At 42.3% G+C, this 20361-nt stretch overlaps 1 protein-coding gene across 5 annotated transcripts in view; it reads right to left on the bottom strand.

The window, feature by feature from the left end:
- Positions 1-832: 832 nt before the first annotated feature.
- 2a5e (Serine/threonine-protein phosphatase 2A 56 kDa regulatory subunit) overlaps positions 833-20361 on the bottom strand; it is an 81948-nt gene continuing 62419 nt past the window's right edge. For 4 of the 5 annotated variants that reach the window (XM_014210585.2, XM_014210583.3, XM_014210581.3 and 1 more), the window contains exons 3-14: positions 20020-20216; positions 15225-15326; positions 14562-14654; positions 14302-14432; positions 14146-14205; positions 7392-7500; positions 7004-7057; positions 6806-6856; positions 3127-3246; positions 2589-2716; positions 2333-2434; positions 833-1978 (exon numbers count right to left, since the gene is read on the bottom strand). In XM_014210585.2, the coding sequence (XP_014066060.1) occupies positions 1879-1978; positions 2333-2434; positions 2589-2716; positions 3127-3246; positions 6806-6856; positions 7004-7057; positions 7392-7500; positions 14146-14205; positions 14302-14432; positions 14562-14654; positions 15225-15326; positions 20020-20216 (1247 nt within the window). In that variant the 3' untranslated portion in view covers positions 833-1878. 5 annotated transcript variants of the gene reach the window in all.

The raw sequence follows: 20361 nt of genomic DNA, 5'->3' as shown, positions 1-20361 counted from the left end.
ACTACATGGTGAGTCAACGGCTGCTTTGGGGTCCGTCAGATTTGAAGTCTTGCTGCCCTCCTGTGGCACTTCAAGGTAGCATTACATTTGTGGTATTGTAAAATTAGCTTTACTTAACTGAAAAACAAAACTCACGTTCTGCTAATTATTGGTGAACCAAAGCAATTAAACAATGAGTAAACTCCTGTAATCAATCATTCATCAAACCAAAGGATATTGAGACGGGTCTATGTTGACTGCAGACTACTTTACAGCTGTTGCTGACTTGCTTGACTAGCCAAGTGACAAGCAGAATCAATTAGTCATGAAATACATAGAGTAGCTAAGCAACAATCAAAAACCCATGATGTCTTCATGTGTTTTTCACCTCTCCATCACATACACAAAGTAAACAGTGGTATGCTGTCTGACAATAAAGCAATCCAGCATCTGAGCTTTTATCACAAAACAGGTTTAAATTAATTTCTATATATTTTTTAAATAAACGTTTATTTCTTCAACCCTTCTTTTCATTCATATTATATCTGAGCCACCCTAAAGCACACAAATCATTTGTGTCAACAATGCTGAACTTACTGTAAATTTAAACGGGATATGAACTGGTCCAAGCCTTCCCTCTCTCTGCCATTCCCTCTTCCACTACACAATAAAAAAACATCTGATGGTCAAAGAAACAATAAAAATTCCAAATGAGAGATTAAAAACCAAGAAGGAAACAGAGAAAAAACTATCATAAATACCAGATAGTCTTGTTCCATATTAACTCATATACTGAATTCTTCTTGGCTGTTCCTAAGCAAAAATATATGCAAAATTACTACAAGATACAATATTTCAGTGTACTGAGTTTAATAATAATATACAGGTTTGTAATACTGTGTAAAGCACACTTGGGAGTGACACTCCTTTTCACAATAGGAGAGTTTGGTGCTCCTCTATAGCTCACAATCGTTTTTTAAAACATTTTTTATATTTTCTGTGTGGCTGGAGGGTACCAGTACCAGACTGATACCAGGCTACCTGGTACTGCAGGGTCAAAGAGACAACTGAACTGACAAACCAATCAATCATTGAGGAGACAGATGCACACACAAGTGAAAAGAAACAAATGTGGAAGTGGAGAGAAAAATGGTGCGAGAGGATGAATGTAAGTGTGTGTATGGAGATCTTCCCTTGTTTTTATAATTTAGTCCCTGTACATACAGGACCTTAACATGTTCGCCTCTTGGAGGAAGGGTTGAGAGGGACGAGGGGTTAAATTAATTTCCTCATGGCTAATGGGTCCATAATATAATATCAGCATAGCTTCAGCATGAGAGTCAGGTCAGGAGGGGTCAGAGGGTGGTCCTTACAGAGGGAAGGGGTGCCCTCTTGGTCAGGGCGGGGCCTCCCAGGTATCTCACTCAGTCAGGACGTCCCACAAAGGGAGAGAGGTACAAAAGCACCAAAGTGTGAGAGGGACAGAGAGGAGAGAGAAAAAGCAAAGAGTAGAACCAGAGATGGAAAATGGGTTTGTATTCAGGGAGAGTGGGTGGGGTTCTCAAATAGGAGGGAAGTTAAAACAATCTGTTATTTTTGCTGTTCATTTCAAGTCTTAATGTCCAAAGTATATTTTTACCCCCACACAAGTTCCTTATCGTGTTTTTTTTTTACAATTTTTATTTCGCAATAATAGCAGTTTAAGGATAAAAGTTATTTACAGTGCTGTTGAAATAATGAAACAACGTGTGAATCTACCATAAAGTAAGTCGCACAATACAGAGAAAAAAAAACAAAAAACAAGGAAAAAAAACCCACGGTCGTTCCATGCCGTTCCAGATGGCCGTACAGGATCCGCGGGGCCGGTGGTCATGGATGGGAGAGGAGTGTGGCGCTTCGTTAAGTGGGAATTATCCCGTCACACCTAAGGCTCCTCTTCAGCTCCAGGTCCTCCAGCTTCTTCCAAAGCTCCTCCCTCTCCTTCTCCTTCTTCTTCTCACTGCAGACAGTATGGGGGGGGGGGGGGCGGGCAAGGCAGGACTAGCTGCAGATTACTGAGATATTACTACTGGGTTTACCACCACCAAGTACACATTCTTATCCTGCTAGAGTCAAGAATCACAATATTACACACACACACACACACACACACACACACACACACACCGCACAGTGTATGAGAAAAAAAGTGTGATTCTGTATACAAACAAACAGTAATTTTTCTGTATAGTAATTTTCCGTGTATTGAGCATGGGCCTATTTGAATAGGTGTCTAAAACTATACAGGCTAACTACAACAGCACTATGCAGGACCACACCACAGAGGCACCATTAATGATGCAGCATATCTTACCGTTGGCGGTCTGACTTGTAAGTAGCTGTGAGCTCATCAAACAAGGTACTGTTCATCTCCATGAAGGCTTTCAGTACGTTGTACACCAACGCCACTATCGCCCTTCAAGGCAAAATAAAAAAAAAACATGTAAAAAACAGCCAATTTCAACTCTTTCACAACTTATTTTTTCTCTAATGAAAACAAATACAAGATGATAAATCAAGTTTCCTGATAGGACCAATCTATGTGTGAGGCTGTGTTGAGGTGGACTCACGGGTTCCAGTGTTCTTTGGAGATCCTGTACAGGCTGGCGAACATGATGGGTAAGATAACGCTGGAGTTCTCCTCAATCAGACTCATGATGTACTCGTTGTTCCAGTAGTACAGGGCCCTCTCTGCCACCTGCCAGGGACACAGAGATTTAATACACAATACCTACACCCATATGCACTAGCCTCCTTTCAGATTTATTTTGTGATCCTATGGTTTTTTGTCATGACAATGAACATAGAAGTTAGCTATACAGCACAAACACATCTGGGACCAGGCTAAACCCTCCAACAACAACCATGTACTTATAAGAGCACCATAGATATGCTGAGATTACCGCTAAAAACCAGGGTCCGTGCTATCCGGGATCCTTGGGATGTCCCTACCCCTTTGAAGATTAAATAAGGGACGTGGTAGGTAAGGGACAGGTTATGGTAAGAGTATGGGTTAAGATTAGGGTTTAGAGTAGGGACATCCCAAGGATCTCAGATAGCATTGACCTAAAAATCCGCCAGGATGTGTGTCCTTCTCTATAGACTGACCTGGAAGTGTGGGCTGGATACGCATCTGGAGATCTGTTTGAAAAGCGGCTCCTGGATCTTGATGAACTGTGTCGGCTCGATCACGTCTAGGATCTCCTCCAGCTCCCCCAGGTACATCACCTGAGAACACACACAGTTAGAAAACACACCCGAGGTACATCACCTGACAGGGTTTGACATTCAGGTAAATTAGATTGTGGAACACCGGGCCAGTAACAAGTAAAAACTACTGTCCCGAATGACAAAATTACTGGCCTGGGCCAAGATCACAGGAAAGCAAGTCATGCACGCATAATTTCAACCATAGGGGGATTTATTTGCAGTCTGGGCAAGTACCTTATAGGCTATTATAGCCAACCATACAATCTGATATTTACACTGATTGTTTGGAAAACAAAAATAAAACCATGCCAACTCTCAATGAGGACATACACTGAGTGCACAACACATTAGGAACACCTCTTTCCATGACAGACTGACCAGCTACGCCACCTGTTAAATCCACTTCAGTATAGATGAAGGGGGGGAGACAGGTTAAAGAATGATTTTTAAGCCTTGCGACATGGATAGTGCATGTGCGCCATTCAGATGGTGAATTTTTATTTTGTATTTTATTTAACTAGGCAAGTCAGTTAAAACAAATTCTTATTTTACAATGACGGCCAAACCCGGACAACGCTGGGCCAATTGTGCGCCGCCCTATGGGACCACCGATCACGGCTGGTTGTGATATAGCCCGGGATCGTACCAGGGTCTGAAGTGACACCTCCAGCACTGAGATGCGGTACCTTACACCACTGCGCCACTCGGGAGCCAAAATATTTAAGTTCCTTTGAAAAGACTATGGTAGTAGGTGCCAAGCGAACCGGTTTGAGTGTGTCAAGAACTGCAAAGCTGCTGGGTTTTTCCACTCAACAGTTTCCTGTGTGTATAAAGAATGGTCCACCACCCAAAGGACATCCTGCCAACTTGACAACTGTGGGAAGCATTGGAATCAACATGGTCCAACATCCCTGTGGAACGCTTGACACATTTTAGTCCATGCCCCGACAAATTGAGGCAGTTCTGAGGTGCAACTCAATATTAGGAAGCCGTTACTAATATTTTGTACACTCAGTGAATAGACTTAACATATGAGACTTCATAAAATGTAATATTCCCCCCCCTAGAAAGGAGCCCAATAGCATATTGAAGAAAAGTAATATCTTTAGGGCCTAAACATGGTCCATATTGCAGGCAGGTGTGCTATTTTAACAATAAACATTATCACCTGTAGCCTGACGCAGCATCATGGCTACATGGCTGAATGCTCATCTGCATTGTTTACCCCAATGGCATAATCATTAGCTAGATCACAGACTTGATATGTCCTTGCTGCTTGTTTAATGTCCTAAGAACTGCCACTAGCCTAATAAAATTGTGATTTGTACCGTGTTTATAAATACAGAGTTATTGTGCGAATTTCAGTGAATATAGGCCTACTGTTTATGCACTCGAATGGCAGGTATGTAACTGTAAACACAAAATGCTTATTTTTTGTCATGCTAGACACTCAGATTATAAAACTAAATCTTATTATTTACACAAGTGATGTGTAAATTATGTTTTAACAAGCAAGCAGCTCCATAGCGTAGGCCTATATAAACCTTTGTTTGCAATTATGGCATTGCCGTGTAGGATGTCTGATATAAGAAAAGGCAGGTGAGACGGGTCTGGGGAAAGTACTGTGGCAAGAAAAAGTATGTGAACCCTTCGGAAATACCTGGATTTCTGCATACATTGGTCATACAATTTGATCTTCATCTAGGTCACAACAATAGACAAACACAGTCTGCTTAAACTAATAACACACATTTATACGTTTTCATGTCTTTATTGAACACACCGTGGAAACATTCACAGTGCAGGGTGGGAAAAGTATGTGAACCCTTGGATTTAATAACTGGTTGACCCTCCCCTTTGGCAGCGATAACCTCAACCAAACGTTTTTTTTGTAGTTGCGGATCAGACCTGCACAATGGTCAGGAGGAATTTCGGACCATTCCTCTTTACAAAACGGTTTCAGTTCAGCAATATTTTTGGGATGTCTGGTGTGAACTGCTCTCGAGGTCATGCCACAACATCTCAATCGGGTTGAGGTCAGGGCTCTGATTGGGCCACTCCAGAAGGCGTATTTTCATCTGTTGAAGCCATTCGGTTGTTGATTTACTTCTGTGTTTTGGGTCATTGTCCTGTTGCCTCACCCAACTTCTGTTGAGCTTCAATTGGCGGACAGAGAGCCTTACATTCTCCTGCAAAATGTCTTGATAAACTTGGGAATTCATTTTTCCGTTGATGATAGCAAGCTGTCCAGGCCCTGAGGCAGCAAAGCAGCCCCAAACCATGATGCTCCCTCCACCATACTTTACAGTTGGGATGAGGTTTTGATGTTGGTGTGCTGTGCCTTTTTTTCTCTACACAGTGTTGTGTGTTCCTTCCAAACAACTCAACTGTAGTTTCATCTGTCCACAGACTATTTTGCCAGTAGCGCTGTGGAACATCCAGGTGCTCTTATGTGAACTTCAGACGTGCAGAAATGTTTTTTTTTGTTTTTTTTGGACAGCAGTGGCTTCTTTCGTGGTGTCCTCCCATTGGTACCATTCTTGTTTAGTTTTTTTTTAACGTATCGTAGACTCGTCAACAGAGATGTTAGCATGTTCCAGAGATTTCTGTAAGTCTTTGGCTGACACTAGGATTCTTCTTAACCTCATTGAGCATTCTGCTCTGTGGTCTTGCAGTTATCATTGCAGGACAGCCACTCATAGGGAGAGTAGCAACAATGCTGAACTTCATCCATTTATAGACAATTTGTTCATCAGTGGACTGATGAACATCAAGGCTTTTAGAGATACTTTTCTAACCTTTTACAGCTTTATGCAAGTGAACAATTCTTAATCTTAGGTCTTCTGAGATCTCTTTTGTTCGAGGCATGGTTCACATCAGGCAATGCCTCTTGTGAATAGCAAACTCAAATTTCGTGAGTGTTTTTTATAGGGCAAGGAAGCTCTAACCAACATCTCCAATCTCGTCTCATTGGACTCCAGGTTAGCGGAGGTTAAAATGATGTATTCAATATAGACAAGAAAAATATATTAATTTGTGTTATTAGTTGAAACACTATGTCTATTGTTGTGACTTAGATGAAGATCAGATCAAATTTGATGACCAATTTATGCAGAAATCCAGGCAATTCCAAAGGGTTCACCTACTTTTTCTTGCCACTGTACGCTGACCATACTGAGGCTTTGACATTCTTGCCTCAGCTTGAAAACCGAATGCTGGGTGATAGCAAGACGTCAGTTAGATAGTGAAAGATGAAATAAAAATATGAATTTTTCTGTTTTGGAGTGTGAAAATGTACTGACCCAAGCGGGCCATATGAAAGCTTGATTAACTGGCCAGGTTAGTTTGGCAGATGTTGCCGGGTCAGCGGGCTGCCCTGAATTAGTTATTAACACACCCTAACCCAGGTACACCACCTGAGAACACTCCGGAGGTACATCACCTAAGAACACAGTTACAAACACCTGAGCAGGACAACACATCAGGTCGTTACTATCCAGGTAACAGATCTAAACTCCCATCAACATTAGCTGCTCAATGCTCCAGACCAAGGAAGGGCAACTTCCAGTGCTCTTACCTCTTTTTGACTGCAGGTTTTTGGCCAGAACTTCAGTAAGCCCCTGATGACCTATAGATAGATTTGATTAATAGATGTGAGAGAGGGATAGATGTGAGATAGACATGAGACAGAAATGTGTGACTGAACGGAGACGATGACTGATTAAAAGACCCTTCTGATTACAAAGTGGCGTGACCATGGGGAGATAACACTTACTGGTTCTGTTAACGCTGGGTCTTTCTCTAGGAACTGTACAATGCAATATGCCAACTGGAAAAATAAGTCGCAATAAAGAAAAACATAACACATTGTCAATGTTATGGTTGGAAAATGTGTAACAACAATTAGGATCGACTCACTGGACAGACTCAATCATGTAGAACAGGGCTCTCCAACCCTGTTTCTGGAGAGCTACCGTCCTGTCAGTTCTCTCCAACCCTAATCTAGTGCACCCGATTCTAATATTTAGCTGGTTGATAAGTTCCAACTGAGGTTGGACCGAAAACCTACAGGAGGGTAGTTTTCCAGGAACAGGGTTGGAGAACCAAACCCGGATGTAGAACATCAACAAAATGATGATTGCACACAGTCATACACACAGTACCTGTGCGTGGAAGAGGGACAGACTCCTGACAGTGTGGAGGGGGATCAACACTTTGACCAGAAACTGTTTGTGCTCTGCTTTGAGCGGCAGGGCAAAACCATTGATTATGCTGTAAGAGAGTGGGAGAGGAGAAACGCATCGCTAAGCCAGGAGGGCAAATTACACATGTCAGTACAAAGAGACAAGAATTTAGTATAAAGCTTACTGGAGAATCAATGTTAACAAGACTGAGGCAAAGATACATTAAGGGTCAATAGCTTTTACATGGGCCAATGGAAATTACATAGGTACTGTAGCTACTTTATGCAAAGTTACCAACAAGCTTTAGCCTGGGCTACAGAACTAAGACACACGGAGGATGAAGTGGTAACTCCTTTAACCCTTTACACCCGTATACGGTTTGAACATGGCAGATTTGGACACTAATAAGCACCTAAATTGGATCGCAGTGGCTGTACAGTAAAATGCTATAAACTACATCAGAGCTCAGGCTCTGAGCTTCACATTACTGTATGGGTTTTTGACTGACAGACGTTCGGAAGTTTAGCACCGCACGTGGCAAGATGTTGCTCCCAACCCTCCTGCTAATTGGGCAACTTGCGCACATTTTTTGTTGTCCGAGTGAGGAAAATGCTGTAAATTAAGAGGAATCAATCCATTTTTGAAAGATGCGACGTTGAGGATTATAATAAATAGCGCTTTGGACGTCATACAAGCAAGTCAAACACAAGCAAGTCTAGGGTTGTCTGTCCCCAACCCCAAAAAATCTAGGTCAACCAAGCCTCATCTGTTCTTTAGACCAATCGATTGGTCAAAATGTTTAAACATGTCATTTTCCATAGACACATCCTATGTGTTTTAATCAAATTAACTATATTCACTGAGCTTGACTGATGCTTTAAGCACACGGTTTGATTAAATAATTAAGACAAACAAATGACTAGAGGGAGTGCGACCAGCAATTGATTTGATTGTGCTGGCCTCAGACTTGCTATGCTGCGTTAAAATAAAAAGACTGGGTAATTGTGTGACAAGCACCGCTCTCTCTTCCATGCTGTAGCGACCACCACAGTGTTCATCGCGCTGTTCGTGTTGCTGAAACTGCAATATAATTACAGAATTCTGATTGAAAAGTTCTGTTAACGAAAGCCCTCATTTGTTTAGATAAAAACATTCACTATTCCCTCAACCCTTGATCTCTTTACGTGACATATGTATGCATTAAATGCACTTTACCAATAGGGCCTGACCTATAGCATAAGCACATCAATAAATTGGTTATAACAAACTCCGAACACTAAGAGCAAAATGGATGCAGAGGACATGACAAAAACTCGAAATGGGGGAATGTTTACTCGTTGCTCATGAGGTAAAGGGGAAGTCAGATATGTGAAATTTGATTAATTGTGGAAAAGACTGGAACTCAAGAAAAATAAGGTAAGGAGCAAGCACCGGGTGCATATTATGTGTGCCAAACAGGTGCAGTTAATAATTTTTCTGACCGTTGGGAAGAATGTAAACACTAAATTCTAAGCGTTTCAGAGTCTGTTTTAACTTTTTTGTTAAGCCTTTATTACAGCAAAGACTAAAAACAGCCCCATTGTGAACGCAATGTCCGTAATAGAACGGTTTATTTATTGTTTAAGTTAATTATACAAGGCTAGCTTTATTTTAAAACTAAAATGCTTGATTGCATTTCAACTCTTGAATGACTCGCATACCGTGTGATGACATGAACAAATGAATGACTGATTGATACAGTAGCCTATACAAATATTGAAATATAGGCAGGCCTAAGTCAGTTACGGTATAGAGACTAAACAGGATGCACTCTTAGGCCTACAGCTCAATGGTGGTTATACGAGGCTGCTATACTAAGCCTACTAAGGCATGGTTTGTCTGACAGATGTTATTTCTATGTAAAATATTCTGTAACAAGTGTTGATTTTGTGCTCAATGAGGGATCTATTCATAAATATTTAAGAGATGCTTATTATGATAATGATCATAATAGTAATAATAACAATAAGAAGTAGATCAAGAAAAAAAAGAGCATTATTATTATGAATATAACTTTTTGGACGATTGGAACAGTGTAAACACTAAATACATTTTATAATACCAGAGGCTGTTCTAATGAAAAAAAGTATAAAGCCTTTATTACAGCAAAGATAAAAACAGCAGAATTTGTCAAATTGTTTACTTATTAACATGTTGTTGCGAGGCTTGGTGCTCATGGAATCAGCAGGCTATTAAATACTCAAACCAGCAACAGAAGCAGGATCTGTCTTATTTCTGTAGATATACAGTGCATTCGGAAAGTATTCAGACCCCTTAACTTTTTCCACATTTGTTACGTTACAGCCATATTCTGAAATTGATTAAATCGGCGGTGTCAGAGGAAGGCCCTAAAAATTGTCAAAGACTCCAGCCACCCTAGTCAGACTGTTCTCTCTGCTACCGCACGGCAAGCGGTACCGGAGCGCCAATTCTAGGTCCAAGAGGCTTCTAAACAGCTTCCACCCCCAAGCCATAAGACTCCCGAACATCTAATCAAATGGCTACCAAGACTATTTGCATTACACCCCCCCTTCAACGCTGCTGCTACTACTACTACTACTACTCTCTCTTATTATTTACATTTTACATTTTAGTCATTTAGCAGACACTCTTATCCAGAGCGACTTACAGTAGTGAATGCATACATTTCATACATTATTTTTTTTATTTTTATTTTTTTTCTCCCCCATACTGGCCCCCCGTGGGAATCGAACCCACAACCCAGGCGTTGCAAACACCATTGCAAACACCATGCTCTACCAACTGAGCCACAGGGAAGCCATTATCTATGCATAGTCACTTTAATAACTCTACCTACATGTATATGTTACCTCAATTACCTCGACTAACCGGTGCCCCCGCACATTGACTCTGTACCGGTACCCCCTTTATATAGTCTTGCTATTGTTATTTACTGCTGCTCTTGAATTATTTTGGCCTTAATTACATTTTTTCTAAAAACTGCATTGTTGGTTAAGGGCTTGTAAGTAAGTATTTCACGAAGTTCTACACCTGTTGTATTCGGCGCATGTGACAAATAAAATTAGAAATAGTTTTTTCCTCTCAATCTACACACAATAACCCATAATGACAAAGCAAAAAACAGGTTTTTAGAAATGTTTGCCAATTTATCAAAAATGTAAAACGGAAAGTATTCAGGACCTTTACTCAGTACTTTGTTGAAACACCTCCGGCAGCGATTACAGCCTTAAGTCTCTGAAACACATCAGCTTGGCACACTTGTACTTGGGGAGTTTCTCCCATTCTTCTCTGCAGATCCTCTCAGGCTCTGCCATGTTGGATGGGGAGCGTTGCACCACAGCTATTTTCAGGTCTCTCCAGATATGTTTAAATCAGGTTCAAGTTCGGGCTCCGGCTGGGCCACTCAAGAACATTTAGAGACTTGTCCCGAAGCCACTCCTGCGTTGTCTTGGTTGTATGCTTAGGGTCGTTGTCCTGTTGTAAGGTGAACCTTCACCCCAGTCTGAGGTCCTGAGCGTTCTGGAGCAGGTTTTCATCAAGGCTCTCGCTGTACTTTTCTCCATTCATCTTTGCCTCGATCCTGACTAGTTTTCTAAGCCCCTGCTGCTGAAAAACATTCTTACAGCATGATGCTCCCACCACGTTTCACCATAGGGATGGTGCCAGGTTTCCTCCATACGTGACGCTTGGCATTCAGGCCAAATAGTTCAATCTTGGTTTCATCAGACCGGAGAATCTTGTTTCTTATGGTCAGAGTCTTTGGGTGCCTTTTGGCAAATTACAAGCGGGCTGTCATGTGTTTTTTTACTGAGGAGTGGCTTCCATCTGGGCACTACCATAAAGGCCTGATTGCTGGAGTGCTGCAGAGATGGGAGAACCTCCCAAAAGGACAACCATCTCTACAGAGGAACTCCAGAGCTCTGTCAGAGTGAACATCGGGTTCTTGGTCACCTCCCTGACGAAGGCCCTTCTCCCACGATTGCTCAGTTTGGCCCAGGGGCCAGCTCTAGGAAGAGTCTTGGTGGTTCCAAACATTTTCAATTTAAAAACGATGGAAGCAACTGTGTTCTTGGGGACCTTCAATGCTGCAGACATTTTTGGTACCCTTCCCCATCCTGTCCTGGAGCTCTATGGACAATTCCTTCAACCTCATGGCTTGGTCTTTGCTCTGACATGCACCGTCAACTGTGGGACCTTATATAGACAGGTGTGTGCCTTTCCAAATCATGTCCAATCAATTGAATTTACCACAGGTGGACTCCACTCAAGTTGTAGAAACATCTCAAGGATGATCAGTGGGAAAAGGATGCACCTGAGCTCAATTGCAAACATCTCTAATATCCTGTTTTCGCTTTGTCATTATAGGGTATTGTGCGTAGATTGGTGAGGGGGAAAAAGTATTTATTCCATTTTAGAAAAAGGCTGTAAAGTAACAACACTGAATACTTTCTGAAGGCACTGTAGATTATTTATAAAGCCAGCAACGTTTAACAATTAGTCTATTGATTATAGAGCTAATTAAGTTGGGGTTTCCTTCCTCCTCACTTTTCTTAGACAATAAGGCAAGGGCTGTTTTCTTGTCTCCTCATTTTGCTGCTGCCTCCGCCACTTTGTTCTCAACACCAATAAGCTGGTTAACTTTGCTACTGTGCACATAGCAATATGGTCTAGGAAAAGGCACCTATTCAACAGCGCACTGATGTGTTACAGTACCACGGACAACATGCCTACAAGCCCTCAGTCCAGCCTCTCTCAGCCTATTACAGACAGTCTGAGCACTGATGGAGGGATTGTGCGTTCCTGGTGTAACTCAGGCCGTTGTTGCCATCCTGTACCTGTCCCGCAGGTGAGATGTTTGGATGTACCGCTCCTGTGCAGGTGTTGCTACACGTGGCCTGCCACTGCGAGGACGATCAGCTGTCCGTCCTGTCTCCCTGTAGCGCTGTCTTAGGCGTCTCACAGTACGGACATTGCAATTTATTGCCCTGACCACATCCGCAGTCCTCATGTCTCCTTGCAGCATGCCTAAGGCACGTTCACGCAGATGAGCAGGGACCCTGGGGATCTTTCTTTTGGTGTTTTTCAGAGTCAGTAGAAAGGCCTCTTTAGTGTCCTAAGTTTTCATAACTGTGACCTTAATTGCCTACCATCTGTAAGCTGTTAACGACCGTTCCACAGGTGCATGTTCATTAATTGTTTTCAAAAGGCCTCCAGGGCCGACAGAGAAGTTCTTTACTCCCCCCCCCCTTCCATTTATTCCCATAGTAATTCATTTTGGTTTGCATTACAAATGAAGGAATAAACTGGGTCAAGACACCAGCAGAGTAAGTAGACCGTTAAGTAGTAAAATAAAGGTTCATTAAAAATAAGACCTACAACAGCACATTACTCAACACAAGTGAGTCTCATGTCGCCTACGGTAGACCTACAGTATATCCATAAATATTTTTTCATGTCTACATGTAGGTCTCCTGATTTAAACTCGATCAAACTTGTTGCAACTAAAATGTAGTTGAAATGATCAGCATGTTTGCCTGGCATGGATTGTGACCATCTCGTTCCTCGCCCTCTCCAACATTTAGAGGATTGGAGGATTCTAAATTAAAATCTAAGCGGCAAATCTGATCTGTGAGAATATCTAAGGGGCTTTTATATAATTATAATGCAGGGTTAATAATAATAATAATATGTTTGTTTTAAAAAATATATATTTTGGAGATGATTGTTTCAAATAAGCGAACGTGAGCGATTATAGTCTGAATATAAAGGGAAAAGGGCCATTCTTGAACATGGGGTGAGACATTCTTGCTAATTTGTAAATAAAGCCAGTTTGTTATTTAGAATGATTAATTTCTATTTTTAGAGGGAGAGAAACCAAAAGCTTACCGTGCCTATTTTTCGGAAAATCGTCAGTCCAAATGTCAAGTGAAATTCCCCCATGTTATTTACCCAAGTTCTCTCTTAACTCCAGGACCACCGATAGTTTTTGTTGTTGTTGCAGGACCCTAGTGCCAGGAGAGACTCTCAGATGGAAAACGCCTCCATTAATTGCCACAGTTTTGACTACCGATAGAGCAGAGTCCTACCTCCCCCTTGTGATAGTGTGGTGCAATGACAGAATGCCACCATCTACCACAAACGGTCGCAGCATAAACTCGTAACTTTTAAAGGAAGAACCACTGTAGGAGAGCAAAATAAAAAATAAAATCACCTTTAAATTGAATACTGAGTCATAAAAGTGCATTGAAATTACTTAGGAACTGTGCACATTGTGGCGACTGAGACACCAGTTAGTCCTCTCACTCAAATCCTTGTCATTTATTTGTCTTGTGTTGCACCTAACCCACATTTTTCAAGAATATTCTTATCATGTTAGTGAATGTATCCAGAGTATTTCTAGATTTCGTTATCAATAAATGCAACGAAAAGTACAGTGAATGTAAAATACACAGTGTAATGTTTGGATTCAGTCTCGTGTCAGGTGAACCTGTTACGTCCTCAACTTTGGTCTAATACGTTTCCCATAATCTCCGAACTGTTCCTTTTCAATTGCTACGATGCTTAGGCATATGCCTTTCATATTTATTTTGTAAGAAACATTTAAATTTATTCGTATCCATATAGTCCAATTCCCACAAGTGTAAAGGGTTAAGACAGCGCCTGAGAACAAAAGGCGTCAGAACTAACCGTAAGTCAAACCAGGGTGACATACCTTCCCAAGATCTCCAGCAACTCAGCAACCCCGTTAAAGTGCTCAGTCTCATAAACAAAACTTTACGAGAGAGGAGAGAGTGGATAAACGTTAGTGAAACATCAGTGAAAGTATCACGACGGTCTGAGTAGAGGAGAATGAGGAGCGCCGTCTTACCGTAGAAAAATATTATTTATCTGTTTTCGTATAAAAGCCCTCAGCCCCAGGAATTTCCCATAGATTCTGTGTAAGACTGTTTTCAGGTAATCTCTCTCCCGAGGGTCCTCACTGTCAAAGAGCTCCAAGAGCTACAGAGAGCCAAGGAGAAGGAACAAAAAGGGGAAGAAAAATATATGAAACAACTACAAACTCCTCAAACTTGTACAACACTAGTCTACATTTTTTAAGCGCATCTCCAAAGTAACAGTCTGACTCACCTGTAGAACAAATTTCTGGTCTATGTACTTTTTGGCAATGCTGGGCTGGAATTCTTGACTCTCCAAGAATCGTATGAAGAACTCATACACAAGCTATGATACAGTGAAAGAAAGAGCGAGATGGAGATGTTAAGGGATGGAGTTTCATAAAACAAAGGTAAGGCTATGGAGCAGAGGAAAGCGACTGGGAGGTCAAAGAGGCACAACATGGGTAAGGTCACTAGTACCTTAAGTGGTAACCAGGGTTCCAAGAAGGCCATGGGGAAGGGCTTATGACTAGGTGGGTTAATCTCAAAATGTGGTCAAATGAACTTGGCTGTTGCTTTGGAAATGTAATAAAGAAAATATAACTTTTACCAGGAAGAATTTCCTTGAGATATGAATCTAATTTCTTAAGAAGGCAGAGCAGTAGGTACAAAGAAACGGGGGTGAGAGAATGAGCACCTGACACTAGACCCGTAATAATATCTTACTAAATCAGGGACCAACAAACAGAACATGCTTAACACCAGCTCAAATGTCCACATACAGAAGAATATTATATCAAAAATAGCAATGACACCAGGAAGGTTCTCAAGGGGGGGGGGCGAAACTCAGTCTCCAAAAGAAGACAGAACGAATACCCACAGAAACGTATACATCAATTCTAGCCTATGCTGTTACCTGTAAGTGCGGCCATGAGGCCTCGAGTGTGGGTTCATCCTCCTCTGGGTCAAACTCATTACTGTCCGTGGGCGGAAGGGTCCGGAATATGTTGTAAGACACCTGGAAGACAGGGTAAAGGGGTAAATCAAAAGATTTCAAAATCAACTGATTTCACTGGAAAGTAAGGCAATTGACACAGAGTAATATAACAATCAGTTTTATAGACAACTCAGGCACTTCAATACTGATGTGAAACCAAAATGTTGACTAATGAGCATTGTTCTTGTCAACTAGCTAAATGAAATTAAATACAAACAGCAGAAAATTCCCTACTCTCTTCCACTCTCCACCTACCACTCGTCACTCCCACTTCCTGAAGAACGGGACTTCCTTCCCCCACACCTTAAGTAGGCTCACCTGATTCCAATCAAGGTGGTTACCTGATTGAATTGTTTTGAGAAGTTTTTTGTTATGTAGTTTATAGTCCTCTCCTTTGAAGTATATCTCCCTTCATTGGATGTGTTATTGACTAAGTTAGTTTATCCTTTCTCCTTTATACCTACGCATTTGGTGTTGACTTTCTTTGTATAGAGTGTTACATGGTTTGCCATGTGTTAGCCACTAGCCGAGCCTTATATTTTTTTGTAGTCCTTGGTTCTTGACTATACTGATCAAAAATATAAACGCAACGTGTAAAGTGTTGGTCCCAAGTTTCTTGACCTCAAATAAAATATCCCGGAAATGTTCGCTAAAATCTTGTGCACAAATTTGTTTACATCCCTGTTAGTGAGCATTTCTCCTTTGCCAAGATATTCCATCCACCAGATAAAACAGCATGAGCATTACACAGGTGCACCTTGTGCTGGGGACAATAAAAGGTCACTAAAATGCGCAGTTTTGTCACAAAAAAACAATGTCACAGATGTGTCAAGTTAAAGGGTCCAATTGGCATGCTGACTGCAGGAATGTCCACCAGAACTGTTGCCAGAGAACGAAATGTTAATTTCTCTACATAAGCCACCTCCAACATTGTTTTAGAGCCTTGCATACTCACCAGACATGCTACCCATTGACGTGTGGTACAACATTCCACAGACCACAATCAACAGCCTGATCAACTCTATGCAAAGGAGATGTCAAACTGAATGAGGCAAATGGTCATCCCATCAGATATTGACAAGTTCTGCTCCACTCCCCTACCTTTTTATTTAAGGTATCTGTGACCAACAGAAACATATCCGTATTCCCAGTGATGTGAAATCCATAAATTAGGGCATAATTAATTTATTTCCAAATCAAATCCAAAATCTAATTTTATTGGTCACATGCAGATGTTATTCAAGTGTAGCAAAATGCTTGTGCTTCTAGTTCCGACAGTGCAGCAATATCAACAAGTAATCTAACAATTCCACAACTACCTAATACACACCTAAGTAAAGGGATGGAATAAGAATATGTACATATAATATATGGATGAGCAATGACCGAGCGGCATAGGCAAGATGCAATAGATGGTATAAAATACAGTATATAAATATGGGATGAGTAATGCAAGATACATAAACATAATTAAAGTGTCATTAATGAAGAAGTGACTAGTGATCCATTTGTTAGAGTGGCTAATCATTTCAAGTCTATGTAGGAAGCAGCCTCTCTGTGTTAGTGATGGCTGTTTCTCAGTCTCTTTGATGCACCTGTACTGACCTCACTTCTGGATGATAGTGGGGTGAACAGGCAGTGGCTCGGGTGGTTGTTGTCCTTGATGATCTTTATGGCCTTCCTGTGACATCGGGTGCTATAGGTGTCCTGGAGGGCAGGTAGTTTGCCCCCAGTGATGCGTTGTGCAGACCGCACCACCCTCTGGAGAGCCCTGCGATTGTGGGCGGTGCAGTTGCCGTACCGGACAGGACGCTCTCAATTGTGCATCTGTAAAAGTTAGTGAGGGTTTTGGGTGCCAAGCCAAATTTCTTCAGCCTCCTGAGGTTGAAGAGGCGCTGTTGTGCCTTCACCACACTGTCTGTGTGGGTGGACTATTTCAGCTTGTCCGTGATGTGTATGCTGAGGAACTTAACTTTCCACTGCTGCCCCGTCGATGTGGATGGGGGGGGGTGCTCCCTCTGCTGTTTCCTGAAGTCCACGATCCTCTCCTTTGTTTTGTTGACGTTGAGTGAGGTTGTTTTCCTGACACCACACTCCGAGTGATGTCACCTCCTCCCTATAGGCTGTCTCGTCGTTGTTGGTGATCAAGCCTCCCACTGCGTCTGCAAATTTTATGATTGAGTTGGAGGTGTGTATGGCCACGCAGTCATGGGTGAACGGAGTACAGGAGGGGGCTGAGCATGCACCCTTGTTGTTGTTTCCTACCTTCACCATCTGGGGGCGGCTTGTCAGGAAGTCCAGGACCGAATCGCACAGGGTGGGGTTGAGACCCAGGGCCTCCAGCTTAATGATGAGCTTGGAGGGTACTATGGTGTTGAATGCTGAGCTGTAGTCAATGAACAGCATTCTTACATAGGTATTCCTCTTGTCCAGATGGGATAGGACAGTGTGATGGCGATTGCATTGTCTGTGGACCTATTGGGGCGGTATGTAAATTGCAGTGGGTCTAGGGTGGCAGGTAAGTTGGAGTTTAAATTATCCTTGACTAGTCTCTCAAAGCACTTTATGCTAACAGAAGTGAGTGCTACGGGGCAATAGTCATTCAGTTCAGTTACCTTTACCTTTGCCTTCTTGGGTACAGGAACAAAAATGGTGGCCATCTTGAAGCATGTGGGGACAGCAGACTGGGATAGGGACAGATTGAATGTCCGTAAACACACCAGCCAGCTGGTCTGCGCATGCTCTGAGGACGCGGCTAGGGATGCCGTCTGGGCAGGCAGCCTTGCGAGAGTTAACATGTTTAAATGTCTTACTCACGTCGGCCACGAATGAGGAGAGCCCACAGTCCTTGGTAGTGGGCCGCTTCGGTGGCATTGTGTTATCCTCAAAGTGGGCAAAGGTGTTTAGTTTGTCTGGAAGCATGGCGGTGTCCATGACGTGGCTGATTTTCTTTTTGTAGTCCGTGATTGTCTGTAGACCCTGCCACATACGTGTCTGAGCCGTTGCATTTCTACTCCATTTTGTCCCTATACTGACATTTCACTTGTTTGATTGCCTTGCGGAATTAATAACTACACTGTTTGTATGAGGCCATATTCCCGGGTCGTCTTTCCATGGTTAAATGTGGTGGTTTGCGATTTCAGATTTGCCAATGCCACCATCTATTCACGTTTTCTGATTAGGGTAGATTTTAATAGTCACAGTGGGTACATCATCACTGATGAACTTCCTCAAACTCACTCACCGAATCAGCGTATAAATCTATTATTCTCTGAGGCTACCAGGAACATATCCCAGTCCGCGTAATCAAAACAATCTTGAAGCGTGGATTCCGATTGGTCAGACCAGCATTGAATGGTCCTTGTCACAGGTGCATCATGTTTGAGTTTCTGCCTATAGGAGGGGAGAAGCAAAATGGAGTCGTGGTCAGATTTGCTGAATGGAGGGTGGGGGAGGGCCTTGTATGCATCGCGGAAGTTTGAGTAGCATTGATCGTGGTTTGCTAGCCCGGGTACTACAATCAATATGCTGATAGAATTTAAGTAGCCTTGTTCTCAAATTTTCTTTGTTAAAATCCCCAGCTACAATAAATGCAACCTCAGGATATATTGTTTCCAGTTTGCATAGAGTCCAGTGGAGTTCCTTGAGGGCTGTCGTGGTATCGGCTTGAGGGATATAAACGGCTGTGACAATAACCGACGAGAATTGTCTTGGGAGATAATACGGTCGGCATTTGATCGTAAGGAATTCTAGGTCAGGTGAACAAAAGGACTTGAGTTCCTGTATGTTAAAATTACACCATGAGTCGTTAATCATGAAACATACACCCCCGCCCTTCTTCTTCCCGGAGAAATGTTTACTCCTGTCGGCGCGACACACAAAGAATCCTGGTGGCTGTACAGACTGACAGCATGTCCCCAGAGAGCCATGTTTCTGTGAAACAGAGTATGTTACAATCCTGGATGTCTTTCAGGAAAGCAACCCTTGCCCTAATTTAGTCTACCTTGTAATCTAGACACTGGACATTAGCAAATAATATACTCAGAAGCGGTGGGTGGTGTGCGCGCCTCCAAAGTCTGACCAGAAGGCCGCTCCGTCTACCTCTACTGCGGCGACGTTGTTTTGGGTCAGCCTCTGGAATCAGTTAGAATGCCTAGGGTGGTTTGAAGAAAGGATCCGTTTCGGGAAAGTCGTATTCCTGGTAAGTTGACGTCGCTATGATATCCAATAGTTCTTCCCGGCTGTATGTAATAACACTTAAGATTATCTGAGCTAACAATTTAAGAAATAATACATCAACTAAATACTGCATAGTTTCTTAAGGACTAGAAGCGAGGTGACCCTCTCTGTCGGCACCATCTTCCCTTAGAAGATTCAACTGACTGATTTCCTTATGAACTGTAACTCAGTAAAATGTTTGAAATTGTTGCATTTATTTTTCTTCAGTGTAGTTATCCTTTGTACATATTTGATGTTGAACTGACATCTATTCCTTATTGTTTTCTCCCAGAATCCTAGGCTAGCAACCATCATATCCGATTACATCCCTTTTATAAATAAATGGTAAACTAGGAGATGGGTCCTAGTGTTCTTACAGACTACTCTGAAGCTGAGTAGTCTGCAAGAACCAGAAACCCTCCAGTATTTTACAAACTAAAATTGTAGTGTGGCTAGGAGTTAGTTTACGTTAAGGCACAATGCGTTGTGGCCTCACCATTTTGACAACCTCCGGGTAGGCCTGTTCTGTCAGGTAGCCCCTGCTGACGGTGACATAGTCCACCAGCTCGTTGAGCGTGGAGCGCTTGTACTCTTTCATCTTTAGGTCAGACAGCGTGTCCATGAAGTCAAAAACAGTACAGCACTGCTGCAGCTTCTTCAGGAACAGCTCCGGCTGCTCCGGCGCTGGCACGTCTACACAAACAGGGAGAGAACGAGAAACGGTCAGTAGAGGCCTACTAGTATAGGGAGACTTCAAGTGGAGAGGGGGAGGACAACATTGGAGTAGAGATGGAGAGTGAATGGAGGAAAAGGAAAAGATGTGAATTATAAGGAAAAG

The sequence above is a fragment of the Salmo salar genome, chromosome 09 (genome assembly GCF_965601325.2).
Source record: "Salmo salar chromosome 09, fSalSal1, whole genome shotgun sequence".
NCBI lineage: Eukaryota > Metazoa > Chordata > Actinopteri > Salmoniformes > Salmonidae > Salmo > Salmo salar.
The sequence above is the reverse complement of the archived record's forward strand: the minus strand, read 5'-3'. Positions and strand labels throughout refer to the sequence as shown.